Source organism: Dendrobates tinctorius, unplaced genomic scaffold, assembly GCF_039654945.1.
Source record: "Dendrobates tinctorius isolate UK_male_01 unplaced genomic scaffold, ASM3965494v1 ptg000135l, whole genome shotgun sequence".
NCBI lineage: Eukaryota > Metazoa > Chordata > Amphibia > Anura > Dendrobatidae > Dendrobates > Dendrobates tinctorius.
In genome coordinates this window covers 1,162,520-1,180,526 of record NW_027361803.1, presented here as the reverse complement: position 1 = coordinate 1,180,526, position 18,007 = coordinate 1,162,520, and the positions used below count along the sequence as shown (strand labels likewise).

Genomic DNA, 18,007 nt, shown 5'->3' with positions numbered 1-18,007 from the left:
CCATAGTGTTCTCTCTTTCCATAGTGTCCCCACATTCCATGGTTACCCCTCATTCCATGGTGACCCCTCTTTCCATAGTGTCACCACATTACATGGTGAACCCTCTTTCCATAGTGTCCCCACTTTCCATGGTGACCCCTCTTTCCATAGTATCCCCACATTCCATGGTGACCCCTCTTTCCATGGTGTCCCAACATTCCATGGTTACCCCTCATTCCATGGTGACCCCTCTTTCCATAGTGTCCCCACATTCCATGGTTACCCCTCATTCCATGGTGACCCCTCTTTCCATAGTGTCACCACATTACATGGTGACCCCTCTTTCCATAGTATCCCCACATTCCATGGTGGCCCCTCTTTCCATAGTGTCCCAACATTCCATGGTTACCCCTCATTCCATGGTGACCCCTCTTTCCATAGTGTCCCAACATTCCATGGTGACCCCTCTTTCCATAGTGTCACCACATTCCATGGTGACCCCTCTTTCCATAGTGTCACCACATTACATGGTGAACCCTCTTTCCATAGTGTCCCCACTTTCCATGGTGACCCCTCTTTCCATAGTATCCCCACATTCCATGGTGACCCCTCTTTCCATGGTGTCTAACATTCCATGGTTACCCCTCATTCCATGGTGACCCCTCTTTCCATAGTGTCCCCACATTCCATGGTTACCCCTCATTCCATGGTGACCCCTCTTTCCATAGTGTCACCACATTACATGGTGACCCCTCTTTCCATAGTATCCCCACATTCCATGGTGGCCCCTCTTTCCATAGTGTCCCAACATTCCATGGTTACCCCTCATTCCATGGTGACCCCTCTTTCCATAGTGTCCCAACATTCCATGGTGACCCCTCTTTCCATAGTGTCACCACATTCCATGGTGACCCCTCTTTCCATAGTGTGCCCACATTCCATAGTGACCCCACATTCCATAGTGACCTTACTTGGAAGAATTGAAGGCAGAGGCCTTGTTGGTTGCTAAGGGCAAATCGCCCTATTCTTTCGCAAATGTTCATACCCCTCGGAGCAGTCTTTCTTCTTTCCTATTGTTTTTATGTCTTTTTTTTTTCCACATGAGACCACATACATTTTTGGGAAGTGAAATACTGTTCTTTTTTTTATTTTATGGCCAACAGGATAATGTCCAGACGATTAGTCACCGAGAATTGATTTACTTCAAAAAATAAAAGCCCGTCTTCTATTCTTTCATGATTTTGCGACATGGAGGTAGAGGAAGTTGTGTCTTATTGTTTGTCTGCACCAGAATACACTTGTGCACGTCGGGGCTGCGTGCTTTCAGCACAACAGCCAAATGGACCATTTTTTTAAGATTTTTTTTTCATACACACATAAAAGCATTAGTGTCTGATGGTCGGAGCAGATTTTTTTTTCCCATTATTACTACACTATACACTTACATGACAGTTTTTACCAAAGATGTAGTATTTTAAATATTAGTGAGAGCTTAAGAGTAATTCCTAGACGGATCTCTCACTCTCAATTTATGAATAAGATACAGACTTTTCCATTATTGAGATAGATGACAATTGGTGCTTATAAGTTCTATGGATGGGGGAGGAGCTACAATCAGACACACATATTCTACTTAAACAACAGTTCGGCCTTCAAAAAACTAAGAGCCCGTTTCATTATTGTGTTGGTGCCTTTTTTGTCTACTTTTTGGTGTTTTTGCCTCTTGTTCATTTGCACATTATTCTTTCTTTTTATTTAAAGTTTTCTATATACAGTATGTGCTCACCCGGGTTTTTTTTTATGATATTTTTTATGTTCATCATTGGGAATGGGGTTTAGATTTTCCAGATGTTTTCAGTTGATTCATCAAGGTCGACGTTTTTAAAAAATGTGCCGTTATTGACGTCTGAAATGATTTGCGCAAATTTTGCGACAACTTCGTAAAACATAGCACTTTTTCTTTGAATTAAAATGTCGCTGAAAAATGTAAAGTCCGCCCCCCAAAAAAGGAAAAAAATGTTTTGATTACTTGCAAAAATTCATCAACCGCGTTCGATGTTTTGAAGACTTTGTCGCAAAAGAAAAATCAACGAATAACACAAGACAATAAAAAAAGAAAACTTAAAAAAAAAAAAAAACTTAATCGAGCGCTGGATTTGGACTTGTAAAATTTTTCTTCGGCGTGCTCAATGATATGCTCGAGTCCCCGCGGCTGCATGTCTCGCGGCTGATCGACTGCAGCAACACATGCAAGGATAGCCTAACAACCCGGCAATCCCTGCGTGTGTTGTAGCTGTCGAACAGCCGCGGGGACTCGAGCATATTATTCGAGCACGCCAAAGACACTCGGCTAGCACCCGAGCATGCTCAGATAACACCTTATCCCAGCATGTAACGACTTTTGGGCTATTACTGAATTTTAAATTGTTGATGTTTAAAAAGAATATGGATGCTCCTTTTATAAATCCGAGAATGCCGCACAGATGACTCAATGAGGGGAAAAAAAAGTCCTTAAAATCTAATTAGGCAAAAGTTGCATTGAAATATTTTGAGAGGAAATGATTAAAAAAAACTTCATTGCTTGCAGTAAATTTAATTTTTTTTTTTTTTTTAAACCAAAATGAAAGCTAGAATTGATGGCTAGAAAACCCCACCTTTACCCCTATGGCCCGTGTGCAGATAAAAACCTTAGGAATTTTTATGAAATGCCAGGTAAAGTAGGTGTACACTATCAGTTTCTGCATTTAGGCTTGAAAATAGCAAAATATTTCTGTACTTATACAGTGTCCAAAAAAAAAATAAAAATTAGTGAGAAAATACATTAAATTTATCTCATCCCTAAAGAAAATACGCATAAAAAAATCTTTTGCACTGCGGAATACGTCCTTCACAGTAATGCGTCTATTCGCCGTGGCACCTGTTTTATTCCAGTTTATTTTTATTTTTTTTTCGGGGGGGGGGGGATCGCACAATGAACAAACAGTTCGAAAATTTTGTCAAAAACTGTCAAAAACATCACAAATGGCTTTTGATGCCCAAGACGCAGAGACGGACGCCACGCCATATGTAAATTCCGAATCCCCACCGCGGACACTTTTGTTTTTTTGTTTTTTTTTACTACGTATCGTGTATTTAAATCTCCTTTTCCGAAAAATATCTTCCATATGCCATCCTAGCAGCGGAATCCATCGGCGCAGAGATTCATTACGGGAAGGCGACGTTCCTATAAAGAATTAATCGTTTCTATGTGTTCATCCCCGCGATTGGAAAATATTTTGGTTTTAACCTTTTCATGCCAGGCCTCGGGCCACCCTCGACTCGCTGCCGAGTGCATTAACCCCCCACCACCACCACCGCCACCGCCACCGCCTCTCCCATAGGCGCCGAACTGGTTAATGTTGCAGATGTCTTTTTATTGGTGGAATTTTTCCCCCTTCATTTTGCTGTGACAAGCGAATGTCAGAGCAGGCAGCCTGCCAATTCTGTGATCTGCCGCCTCGCTTCAAAATGGAGGCAGGAGGGTATCCATTTTCATCACTGAGATGACAGCGCCTCGGTCTTTCTGGCCATCTGGAATGGTGCGTTCTAAAAAAAGAAGGAAAAAAAAAAGGAAAAAGAAAAAAAAAGTGGGAGAGAAAACAGAACTTAAAAAATAAATAAATAAATAAAAAAAATTACAAATGTGTGTTTTTGTATATATTTTTTTGTTTTCCTACTCTCCAAACTCAACAAACTCTTAGCTGCATGGACGTCAAGCCTTTGTTTTACGATGGGATGTTTATACGCGCCATAAACAAAATATAAATGTGCTATTTTTTTTATTTAGAATCCGCTACAGAATTCTTTGTAGAACGAAAATGTGTTTTTCTGGCAAACTTTACAGCTAAAGCACACATGTAAAAAAAAAATAATATATATATATATATCTCCATATACCCGCCCTGCATGCTGGTGGTCTCCATCAGATCCAGGTTTTGAAGCTTCTTTTCATGTGTCTTTGAAGGGAATGTATACTGGGAGTGATATGGTGATTATTGTATTTTCTTTGATTGTTTTAATAGTTCCAAGAAGCGAAATATTTAATGGGAAGATGCAGTGAATGTGTTTCCCTTATTGGATACATGGGAATAGACTGGAAAGGAAAATAGAAATAAAATATAAACCCGTATTAAGCTGTTCTTGAATGGCGTTAATCCCAAGTGATTAAGCAGATATGAAAGATTGAATTATTCTGGTAGCCTACGCAAAAAAAAAAAAAGTTGACGCGGCCATGAGGTCGTGTTTATGAGAATCTAGACTGTTGGTGGTTTTTTTGGATAATTGTTAATAATGCATTAAGCAAGTAACCAAATAACATGCATTAAAATGAAAAAATAAAAAGCTGAGTTGAGAATTAAAGGGCAATGCCATTCACTCCTCATTACAGTTACGTAATAAAGAAATCTTAGCACTCCTTGTGTATCATTGTAATACAAGAGCATAACTACTATAATACTGCCCCTATGTACAAGAATATAACTACTATAATACTGCTCCTATGTACAAGAATATAACTACTATAATACTGCCCCTATATACAAGAATATAACTACTATAATACTGCTCCCTATGTACAAGAATATAACTACTATAATACTGCCACTATGTACAAGAATATAACTACTATAATACTGCCCCTATATACAAGAATATAACTACTATAATACTGCCACTATGTACAAGAATATAACTACTATAATACTGCTCCTATGTGCAAGAATATAACTACTATAATACTGCTCCTATGTACAAGAATATAACTACTATAATACTGCTCCTATGTACAAGAATATAACTACTATAATACTGCCCCTATGTACAAGAATATAACTACTATAATACTGCCCCTATGTTCAAGAATATAACTACTATAATACTGCCCCTATATACAAGAATATAACTACTATAATACTGCCCCTACGTACAAGAATATAACTACTATAATACTGCCACTATGTACAAGAATATAACTACTATAATACTGCCCCTATGTACATGAATATAACTACTAAAATACTGCCCCTATGTACAAGAATATAACTACTATAATACTGCCCCAATGTACAAAAATATAACTACTATAATACTGCCACAGTGTACAAGAATATAACTACTATAATACTGCTCCTATGTACAAGAATATAACTACTATAATACTGCTCCATGTACAAAAATATAACTACTGTAATACTGCCCCTATGTACAAGAGTATAACTACTATAATACTGCCCCCTATGTACCGGAATATAACTACTATAATACTGCTCCTATGTACTAGAATATAACTACTATAATACTGCTCCATGTACAAGAATATAACTACTATAATAAAGCTCATATGTACAAAAATATAACTACTATAATACTGCCCCTATGTACAAGAATATACCTACTATAATACTGCTCCTATGTACAAGAATATAACTACTATAATACTGCCTCCTATGTAAAAGAAATATAATTACTATAATACTGCCCCTATGTTCAAGAATATAACTACTATAATATTGCTTCCTATGTACAAGAATATAACTACTATAATACTGCTCCTATGTACAAGAATATAACTATTATAATACTACTCCTATGTACAAGAATATAACTACTATAATACTGCCCCTATGTACAAGAATATAACTACTCTAATACTGCTCCTATGTACAAGAATATAGCTACTATAATACTGCCCCTATGTACAAGAATATAACCACTATAATACTATAATACTGCCCCTATGTACAAGAATATAACCACTATAATACTATAATACTGCTCCTATGTACAAGAATATAAAGATTATAATACTACTCCTATGTACAAGAATATAACTATTATAATACTACTCCTATGTACAAGAATATAACTACTATAATACTGCCCCTATGTATAAGAATATAACTACTATAATACTGCCCCAATATAACCACTACAATACTGTCCCTATGTACAAGAATATAGCTACTATAATACTGCCCCTATGTTCAAGTATATAACTTTATAATACTGCTCCTATATACAAGAATATAACTAGTATAATACTGCCCCCTATGTACAAGAATATAACTACTATAATAATGCCCCCTATGTACAAGAATATAACTACTATAATACTGCTCCTATGTACAAGAATATAACTACTATAATACTATAATACTGCCCCTATGTACAAGAATATAACCACTATAATACTGCCCCTATATATAAGAATATAGCTACTATAATACTGCCCCTATGTACAAGAATATAACCTCTATAATATTATAATACTGCCCCTATGTACAAGAATATAACCACTATAATACTGCCCCTATGTATAAGAATATAACTACTATAATACTGCTCCTATATACAAGAATATAACTACTATAATACTGCCCCTATGTACAAGAATATAACCACTATAATACTGCCCCTATGTATAAGAATATAACTACTATAATACTGCTCCTATATACAAGAATATAGCTACTATAATACTGCCCCCTATTTACAAGAATATAACTACTATAATACTATCCCTATGTTCAAGAATATAACTACTATAATACTGCTCCTATGTACAGGAATATACCTACTATAATACTGCCCCTATGTACAAGAATATTACTACTATAATACTGCCCCCTATGTACAAGAATATAACTACTATAATACTGCCTCCTATGTACAGGAATATAACTACTATAATACTGCTCCTATGTACAAGAATATTACTACTATAATACTGCCCCTATATAATATACAAGAATATAACTACTGTAATACTGCCCCTATATACAAGAATATAACTACTATAATACTGCTCATATGTACAAGAATATAACTACTATAATACTGCTCCTATGTACAAGAATATAACTACTATAATCCTGCCCCTATGTACAACAATATAACTACTATAATACTGCTGCTATGTACAAGAATATAACTACTATAATCCTGCCCCTATGTACAACAATATAACTACTATAATACTGCCCCTATGTTCAAGAATATAACTACGATAATACTATAATATTAACTTTTCTGAACACTTGTTATTTCTGCCTTTATTTGTAGGTTTACGCACCATCAGCGAGCACTGCCGACTACAATAGGGATTCACCAGGTTATCCATCCTCCAAGCCAGCTTCCAGCACTTTTCCTAGTTCATACTTCATGCAAGGTAAACATAGTGTTGTAAATGAATATATCACTCATATTGTAGTGTGCAAGAAAACCGACAGACTTTAAGCATGACTTGCGATATGGTGCGTGATATTTTGCTTTTTTGTGCTGTTCCTAATGTTTTTTTCTGTAGGTTCCAGTGTATGTAGTGAACTCAGGAACTAAGTGCACTGCACCCGGGGAAGGCGCTGGCTGTGTATTACTGCTGGCACCTATCGCAAGTAGCTCAGATCACAGCTGTTTCGGCATTGTCTGACGTTAACTTTTAAGTGGCAAATTCTTAGTGGGGTAACCGTTTTGGACTCCAATTTTCCCGTTTCTTGCATGACATTAATATGCGGTTCTGACGGGTTGTCATCGCAAGCGGGGGCTTACTGAAGACCCCCTTCAGTGCCATCTTGATAGTAGTCCATGATTTTTTTAAGTATGGTACAAACCATCAAATAATTGCAGGTACAAGGTTTATAAAAACTAAGAAAAGTAAAAAAAAAAAGTTGAAAAAAAAGATAAATATATATGTGTGTGTATATATATACAACATCACCTCGGTTTTTTTTTTCATCCAAAACCAAAGAAATTAAAAATGTAACAACATAACATTATTCAGTGTCGCCGCATCTGTAAAATCTATCAAAATATCAACTTTTTTAACCTATAAGGAAAATGCCATAAAGAAAAAAAAAGTTGAGTTGCCATAATTGTTGTTTTTTTCCACACCTTTCTTAAAAAATGCGATAAAAAGCGATCAAAACATTGTATGTACTCCAAAATGGTACCATTAAAAATTACAGCTCCGCTCCTAAAAAACCCCCCCAAAAAATAAAATAATTCTTTAGATAGCTCCATCGACAGGAAAATAATAAAAAAAAAGTTAGGTGTCTCGGAAAATGCCAGCCCAAGCCAAAATTTTTTTTTCCAAAGTCTAGAATTTTTTAAAACCACTATAATAACAATATAAAAAATATAGAAGTTTAACATTACTGTAATTGCGCTTACCTAAAGCACTGCCAGGTAATTTTTAGGATGCTATGGATGCCGTAAAATGACGAAAAGGCAAGGAAATGAAAATTGTCTACGCCCTTAAGGGGTTGATGCACAAGCAGAAATGGTCGCCCTGAGGGAGCCCAAAACCCTTTCTGCCATGTAGAATGGCATCAGTATAGTCAAATGCATATGGTAGTGGGGTGCCCCTTACTGATTTTTTTGGGGGGCCCACAAATTTGAAATGACATCTTTGGAGGCAAGGGAGTATTCGTGTAAAAGGTGTCAGGTTTTAATGACGGCCATATTGGTTGTCACCCAGCTTTTTAAGGACCCGATATAATGAAAGGTATAGCCTGACAGTAGAGGACGACTCAGTGATACTCAGTTGTATTTTTGGATGCCCCTCTGGTGTATACAAGGCAGCCATAGACCTGTAGTGTTGTGTATACACAAGTGTATCTGTTTTCCTTCTCTTGTTCTTCATTGGTACATTGTTTCCTTCTCGCGGCTGTGGTCACATATTGTGCATTACTCCTTCTCCTCGTAGAAGTGTTTTCTCATTGCTGCTTGTCGTCTTTTCTTAGATGGTCACCATAGCAGTGACCCTTGGAGTTCGAGCGGGATGAACCAAGCTGGGTACGGAGGGATGTTGGGCAACTCTTCTCATATTCCGCAGTCAAGCAGTTACTGCAACTTACATCCGCATGACCGTTTGGTAAGAGCATTTTATCATATCAGACCTTTTTCTTCATAAAGAGATGTTCCAGAAACCATCAAGTGTCTTAAAACAATGTATAAGTCACCACTTACCCAATTTAGTGATGTTGCTTTTGAATCTGCCATTCGCCATGCTTTACACTACAGCACTGCTTCTACAGATTGACAGAAATGAGAAGTAAAATCACAGAAGCCCAACAAAAGCTCACATCAATCCAGAAGGATCAGGTTTCAAATCACCTACAGCAAAGAGATATTCATACAGTAAATTGGAGATGGAGACAGATGATAGATAAATGATGGCTGGCTAGATAGATAGATAGATAGATAGATAGATAGATAGAGCGAAGGAAATAAGTATTTGATCCCTTCCTGATTTTGTACGTTTGCCCACTGACAAAGACATAAACAGTCTATAATTTTAAGGTTAGGTTAATTTTAACATTGAGAGATAGAATATCAAAAATAAAATCCAGAAAATCACATTGTATAAATTATATAAATTTATTTGCATTTTTCAGTGAGAAATAAATATTTGATCCCCTACCAACCATTTAGAGTTCTGGCTCCTACAGACCAGTTAGACGCTCCTAATCAACTCGTTACCTGCATTATAGACAGCTGTCTTACATAGTCACCTTTATAAAAGACTCCTGCCCACAGATTCAATCAGTCACACTCTAACCTCTACAACATGGGCAAGACCAAAGAGATTTATAAGGATGTCAGGGACAAGATCATAGACCTGCACAAAGCTGGAATGGGCTACAAAACCATAAGTAAGACGCTGGGTGAGAAGGAGACAACTGTTGGTGCAATAGTAAGAAAATGGAAGAAATACAAAATGACTGTCAATTGACATCGACCTAGGGCACCATGCAAAATCTCACCTCGTGGGATATCCTTGATCATTAGGAAGGTGAAAAATCAGCCTAAAACTACACAGGGAGAACTTGTTAATGATCTCAAGGCAGCTGGGACCACAGTCACCAAGAAAACCATTGGTAACACTTTATGTCATAAAGGTTTAACATCCTACAGTGCCCTCAAGGTCCCCCTGCTCAAGAAGGCACATGTGCGGGCCCATCTGAAGTTTGCCAATGAACACCAGGATGATTCTGTTAGTGATTGGGAGAAAGTGCTGTGGTCAGATGAGACAAAAATTGAGGTCTTTGGCATTAACTCAACTCGCCGTGTTTGGAGGAAGAGAAATGCTGCTTATGACACAAAGAATATCATCCCCACTGTCAAGCATGGAGGTGGAAACATTATGTTTTGGGGGTGTTTCTCTGCTAAGGGCACAGGACTACTACACCTCATCAATGGGAGAATGGATGGAGGCATGTACTGTAAAATCGTGAGTGATCACCTCCTTCCCTCTGCCAGGACATTAAAATTGGGACGTGGCGGGGCCTTCCAGCAAGACAGTGACCTAAAACACACAGCCAAGGCAACAAAGGAGTGGCTCATAAAGAAGCACATTAAGGTCATGGTGTGGCCTAGCCAGTCTCCAGAACTTAATCCCATAGAAAACTTATGGAGTGAGCTGAAGCTCCGAGTTGCCAAGCGACAGCCTCAAAATCTTAATGATTGAGATATGATCTGCAAAGACGAGTGGACCAAAATTCCTCCTGACTTGTGCGCAAACCTCATCATGAACTACAAAAAACGTCTGACTGCTGTGCTTGCCAACAAGGGTTTTACCACCAAGTATTAAGTCTTGTTTGCCAGAGGGATCAAATACTTATTTCTCACTGCAAAATGCAAATAAATGTATATAATTACAATGTGATTTTCTGGATTTTATTTTTGATATTCTATCTCTCAATGTTAAAATTAGATTAAATCAGCAAGGGACAAATACTTATTTCCCCCACTGGAAATAGATGATAGAAGGATGGATAGATGGATAAGAAGCAGCACTTTCACTCCAAAAATATGCAAAATTGATGTTATCTTACAAGCCCATGCAAACGGCGTTTCGGCAAAGATCCGTTCTCAAGTATCTATGTATATAATTAACTTGTAATATCTTTATATCCTGTCCCATCCAGATGTGTCCAGATCCCAGAATTCCAAGCGGCAGAAGTTCACTGACCGCCATATTGGGACACCCAAGTGATGGGTGTCTCAATATGGAAACTGCTGGTGGTGCCAGCCTCTTACGCGGTACCACCAGCGGAACACCGTCGCACCACACACACACACACACACACACTGTATATACCATACGCACACACACTGTATATGCCATACGCACCACACACCCACTGTATATGCTGTACACACCACTCAGACACACTCTGTATATGCTGTGCGCACCACACACACACACACACACACACACACACACACACACTGTATACGCCGTATGCAGCCTCTTGCGCGGTACCACCAGCGGAATACCGTCGTGAACACGCCACCGCCAGGATAAGCCAAATTATTCACTGACCACCGCCATCTTTGTATTGGAGGAGCGCATGTGCAGTTTTAATGTGACCGCCACTATCTGTCTGCACAAAGATGGCGACGGCACAGTGAATCATTCGGCTGATCCCGGCAGCAGATGCGCGACGTATCTACAGGCAGAGGAAGCCGGTCACATTAAAGGGGTTTTCACATGAACGAAAGTTCATTTTAGAAATTGTCTGTGTCTGATCATGTACGGAGCACACCACATCTCCTGGGCAGGGGAGGAAGCAAAAGACAATACTGACATTACAGCAGGGGATCACAGAGGATTCATTTTCTGAGGTAAAATATTTCCCTGATTGTTTTTAAACAATATTTTACCTCATAAAATGTATCCTCTGCGATCTCCTGCTGTAATGTCAGTATTGTCTTTTGCTTCCTCCCCTGCCCAGGAGCTGTGGTATGCTCTGTACACGGTCAGACACAGGGGTGAGAGAGACAGGGAACAGGGGAGAGACAGCTCAAACGGGACAGCACATGAGGGGAGAACACAGCACAGGAAGGAGAGAGACAGCAGACAAGGGGATAGCACATGGGGTAGACAGGTCAAAGAAGAGATCACAGATGGGAGAGGTCAGCACATGGGGAAAGAGAGAGTGGATAGGTGGGTGAGCACATGGGGGGGGAGATTCTCAATGCTGCAAAGCCTGCCTCCATCGTGACATTACCGCCCTCCATCTAGTTATTGTATAATTGTTTACATGGGTTTGGAATAAAACATCAGTTTTGAATAGAAAGCGGCAACTTTCACTTTTATTTAGTGATCCGGTGGTCCGGGGACCATGGTGTTTGTCTCTGCACTTTACTGGATTGGTGCTGCTTTCCATTTATTATCTAGATAGACGGGCAGATATAAGATGTCAGGAACATCCTGATAAAAGACCTCAGCCATTAGATCATGTGCAGATGCCACCACATTTTTCCAGCACATCTCTCATATGCTCTGTCGGGGTTCGGATGGAGCCTCGGCACAAGCTCCAGTGTTCTGGATAAATCCGCCAGGTGAGCTGCACAGATCCCTGTCTGCAATCTGAAGTGTAACCGAGAGTGAATTCTTCTATTCCCTGAAAGGCAGTAGAGCCAAATTAAATGGTCTTATAAAACTGTTAAATCCACAAGATGTACAGCAGGGGAGTACAAACATAGATTTTAGATTTTACAGTAAAGACTTTTGGATTAGCAAACCACAAACAAAGTGATTTACATGGAATTACATCCATAAACTTGAAGAGAGAAGCAAAGCCTACATTTTCTTTCTTCTTTACTGTAGTCACAAGGATAAACGACTCCCAAATCACCAGGAAGTTTTCACTGTGCGTGTCAAGGCACTCAGCCTACAAATTAATTAAGAACTAGCAAGATCAGAGCTTAAAGGGGTTGTCCACCATCGAGACCCCTTTTTAATTAAGCTGCTCCCCTGTGGCATCCAATAAAATCCAAGTGCATCCAAGTGCATGAACCACCAAGATGTTGGGGCTCTACTAAGGCAATAGCTCATCATAGCAATGGCTCCAGCTAATAGGGTTGTGTCCCAATGCCGAGACATTTCCAAAGTGGACAAATCCCTTAGACTAGTGTTTCCTAAACTCCAGTCCTCATACCCCCCCCCCATGTCATATACAGTGCCCAGATGGTAGTGCCAAATCGCAGTGCTATACAATGGTGAAATGGTAGTGCCAGGTAGTGACAAATCATGCTATACAGTTGTAGTAATGGCCCGGATTGGGGGGTGGTCCACTGCTTACCGCGACCAGACGACACAGAGACAAGACGGAGGCAGATTTCAGTTGCAACAGGTCCGAGTTTATCGGCCGCCTTCCTGAAGACCGAAGCCATACACCGCAGCACCTTCACAGTTCTCTGTCTCCAGGCCCGGGTACCTTCACCTCTCCTTCAGTCGTAGTGACGTTCCTCGCGGATCTTTCGCTGGGGCTGTCCTAGACCTATCTACCGCCAGCGCTTCACCTGCCCGAGGTCGTCGTCCAATCGGTACCCCCAGGGCCTCGTCTGTCCTGCGGTTCTTGGTGTCAGGGCCACCCCCCTGACTGTCTCTTCCTGACAGTCCCCTGGTCGAGCTCTCCACCATTGTCAGTCTTCTGTCCTGAGTCTTCTCCTCTTGAGCTCCTCCCGGGACTAGCCTCACCTGGAACCCTGTCCCTGTCCTATTTATCCCCTTCCTCGGGAATTTCCCTCCTGGGTTCCTGTCTCCCCGCCCCCCATGACTAAGTGGTTTCCTAAGCCCTAAGCTGATGTCAAGCCCTGAACTACGCTCCCCCCTGCCATCTTGTGGTCAATTCTAGGTATTGCACTCCCTTTTCCATCTACCCCAGCTGTCTCCCTTCTGTCATTACTACCATCCGTCTCCAGTGCACAAACCATCCCTTCTACCTTCAGTCAAGTCTGTCCGTCAAGTCACCTTCTCCACACTGTGCCCAAATGATAGTGCCAAGCAGTGCCAAATCGCAGTGCTATACAGTGGCCAAATGGTAGTGCCAAATCAGAGTGATATACAGTGCCCAAATGATAGTGCCAGGTAATGCCAAGTCACAGTGCTTTATAGCGCCCAAATGGTAGTGCCAAAATCACAGTGCTATACAGTGCCCAAATGGTAAGGCCAGGAAGAGCCAAGTCACAGTGCTTTATAGTGCCCAAATAATAGTGCCAGGTAGTGCTAAATCTCAGTGTTGTACAGTGGTCAAATGGTGTCACCAGGTAGCGCAAATCACAATGCTTTATAGTTTCCAAATAATTACAGCAGGTAGCGTCCAATTACTGTACCATACATCACCCAAATAATAACGCCAGGTAGGGTGTACCCGCAGTGCCATACAGTGCCCAAGTAGCAATGACAGATATTTCTTTATCACTACAAACAAGGTCATACACACAACGTCATCCTCCTGTTCTCTGCGCTGGCTGTTGTCTTCCTGTTTGCTGGCTGTTTCTCCTTCTTCAGATCGTTATGGTGAATAAGGCTAAAATAAGTCAGGATAGGACCTGGAAATCCAAATCCATTGCACATCTTCACCCAGTGCTCAGTGCGGACACTTGAATCTGGATGGCCACCCGACTTGCATCATTTTTTTTTGTCAAAAAGTTACTAATTCTCTGTATCAGGAGTCCCCCACCCTCCATTTCTGCTGCAATGCCAAAGTGAAGTCTTGCAAAGTTGGTTGGCAACCTCGAGGAGAGCAGTTACAGTGGTTGGCTATTTAGTCTTGGCAAAAGAGGAGTTTCAAGGACTTAGTTACCCAGCAGAGAGTTTTTGAAACCCTCTAGGTCTCCTTTAAATAGCTTTACACATGTCTGAGATGTTTGATGAGCGAGATTATATATTAGCTAAAATAATAGCCCTGGGATGAGAAGAAAAGACATAATGAAGGAAATTAAATGCCGACAAAGAAACTTCCGCATATCAGACGGCGGAACGAGATCATAAAAGATGTGTCGTGTGTGTAACGTGCTCCGTCATTGTGAGTGTGTGCATTGTATGAGGACTTGCTGAATCGCGTCCTTCTTTTTCATCCTTACAGAGCTATCCATCACACTCCTCAACAGACATCAATTCTAGTCTTCCTCCAATGTCCACATTTCACCGGAGCAGCACCAATCACTATAACGCCTCCTCCTGCACGCCGCCTGCCAATGGAACAGATAGTATTATGTGTAAGTGTTCTCCTCCTTCTACCAGAACTTCCTAAAACGTCAACATTTCCATTACCCAGACAAGCTGTCAAGTTCTTGACAAACACTTGATCATAGTTCTTGTTTGACTCATTTCTTAAAGGGATTGTCTGTTTTTAAAAAACTTTTTTTTTTCATATAAAGATGATGTAATTCTGAATTATTAGAAGCTTCTATCTGTTCCGGATCCACATCTCTTGGCCAGACTGAAGAGCGTTTATAAAGAGTGTCCCTCTTTATAGAATTTCTAAAGTAACTCTATAATTTGGTTTATGTAGTAGATGAATATAGGTTCAATTACTGTATTTTTCAGGCTGAATTCATTTTTAAACTTCTGAGAACAGCTAAGTTTTGTCTCATTGGTTTCTGTGACAGTTATTTCTTTGAATGCTTGGTGAGATAGGGACACAGTACTGTCTGTGCCTATATTACACTGAGAGACATGAAATTAGTACTATCTATACTTGTAAAGTTACATGAAGAAACAGGAAAGCAGTACTATCTGTACTTCTATTGTTACTTGGGGAAAGAGACGAGAGCAATACTACCTATACCTTTAAAGTGACATGGAGAAACAGGAAAGTAGTACTGTCTGTACCTCTTTTATTACTTGGAGAGAGAGGAAAGCAATACTATCTATACCTTTAAAATGACATGGAGAAACAGGAAAGTAGTACTGTCTGTACCTCTTTTATTACTTGGAGAGAGAGAAAAGCAATACTATCTATACCTTTAAAGTGACATGGAGAAACAGGAAAGTAGTACTATCTGTACTTCTATTGTTACTTGGGGAAAGAGACGAGAGCAATACTACCTATACCTTTAAAGTTACATGGAGAAACAGGAAATAGTACTATCTGTACCTCTATCATTAAAAAGAGAGACAGTAAAGCACTACTATCTATACCTATATTGTTACATAGAGAGACTGTAAAGTACTACTATCTGTACCCATATTATTACATAGAGAGACAGTAAGGTAGTACTATCCGTACCTATATTATTACATAGAGAGACAGTAAGGTAGTACTATCTGTACCTATATTATCACATTGAGAGACGGTAAAGTACTATTATCTACCTATATTATTACATAAAGAGACAGTAAGGTAGTACTATCTGTACCTATATTATTACATAAAGAGACAGTAAGGTAGTACTATCTGTACCTATATTATTACATAGCGAGACAGTAATGTAGTACTATCTGTACCTATATTATTACATAGAGAGACCGTAAGGTAGTACTATCTGTACCTATATTATTACATAGAGAGACCGTAAGGTAGTACTATCTATACTTATATTATTACATAGAGAGACAGTAAGGTAGTAGTAAATGTACCTATATCATTACATGGAGAGAGAACAAGGCAGTAGTCTCTGTACTTATTTCTTTACATGAGAGACAGGAAGGTAGTACAATCTGTACCTATTTCCTTTAAAGGAGAGACAAGATGGTAGTACTATCTGTGCCCATATAGTTACATAGCAGATTGGAACTTAGTATATCACCCCTGATGAAACTGCACTTGGGAGCAGAATAGCGCATAAGGTTTCTTTCCCTGTATTTCCTGACTGTCCTCACTCACTTGGCAGTATCGGTTTGATTCTTTTTTTTATATTTTTTGGCATTTAAATACAAGCATTGTTGTTTTTTTTATCTCCATTTATCAAGCATGCCACTTTTAATATTTATATATTTCTTTACTTTTTCGTTACTGTTTCACTATTGTGCCATTTTGTACATTTATTAAATTGGTATTTGAGGTATAGTTGAGGGTCTTTCTGCATTTTTTTTATAGGTAGGTTATACAGGTTACCTCCTCTTTTGTTTGTGTGTGTTTTTAATCTGTGTGTTATTTAGTATTTTTTTAGCAAATTATTTTTTTATATACAGCTGAAACCAGAAATTTCAATCCACTGTATAAAAAGACACATCTACATGTTTTTCTTAATATCTGACATGAAATCAGAATAAACCTTTCCCGTTTTTGGTCAATTAGGATTACCGTAATTATTAATATTTGCCAAATGCCAGAATAATGAGAGAGAAAGTTTTAATGCATTTTTATTACTTACTGCAAAGTGAAAAGTTTACATACACTAAGATTACTATGCCTTTAAACAATTCTGGACTGCCTATATGATGATGTCATGTGTTTGGAAGCTTCAGATCTGTTTTTTTGGCAACATCTGATTTAATTATAGACACCTGTGGATGTATTTTAATGCACACCTGAAACACACTGCTTCTTTGTGTAGCATCATGGGAAAGTCTAAAGAAATCAGCCAAGATATCAGGAACAGAATTGTGGACTTACACAAGTCTGGCTCATCCTTGGGTACAATTTCAAGATACCTGAAGGTGCCTCGTTTACTTGTACAAACAATTATACGCAAGTACAAACAAGATGGGAATGGACCTGCCATCCCCTCAGAAACGAGAAGGTTTCTGTGTCCCAGAGATGAACATGCTTTGGTCCGACATGTGCATATCAACTCAAGGACAAAAGCAAAAGACCTTGTGAAAATGATGGTGGAGTCTGGTAAGATTGTGTCAATATCCACAGTGAAATGAGTACTGTACCAACATGGGCTGAAAGGCCACTCTGCAAGAAAGAAGCCATTACTCCAAAAGAAACATAAAAAAGCCAGATTAATGTTTGCACAAGCACACAGGAACAAAGACCTTAATTTTTGAAGACATGTCCTGTGGTCTAATGAAACTAAAATTGAACGTTTTGGGCATAATGACCATCATTATGTTTGGAGGAAAAAGGAATAAGCTTGGAAGCCTAAGAATACCATCCCAACTGTGAAACACGGTGGTGGCAGCATCATGTTGTTGGATTGTTTTGCTGCAGGAGGGACTGGTGCACTTCGCAAAATAGTTGGCGTCATGAGAAGAGAAGATTGTGTCAATACTGAAGCAACATCTCAAGACATCAGCCAGGAAGTTAAA

The 18,007-nt window shown here is 39.3% G+C and overlaps 1 protein-coding gene across 19 annotated transcripts in view; it reads left to right on the top strand.

The window, feature by feature from the left end:
* Positions 1 to 18,007, top strand: part of TCF4 (transcription factor 4) — a 552,151-nt gene that overhangs the window by 463,984 nt on the left and 70,160 nt on the right. For all 19 annotated transcript variants that reach the window (XM_073543843.1, XM_073543847.1, XM_073543839.1 and 16 more), the window contains 3 exons: positions 7,078 to 7,183; positions 8,754 to 8,884; positions 14,892 to 15,024. In XM_073543843.1, coding sequence (XP_073399944.1) covers positions 7,078 to 7,183; positions 8,754 to 8,884; positions 14,892 to 15,024 — 370 coding nt within the window. The remainder of the gene's footprint in view (positions 1 to 7,077; positions 7,184 to 8,753; positions 8,885 to 14,891; positions 15,025 to 18,007) is intronic.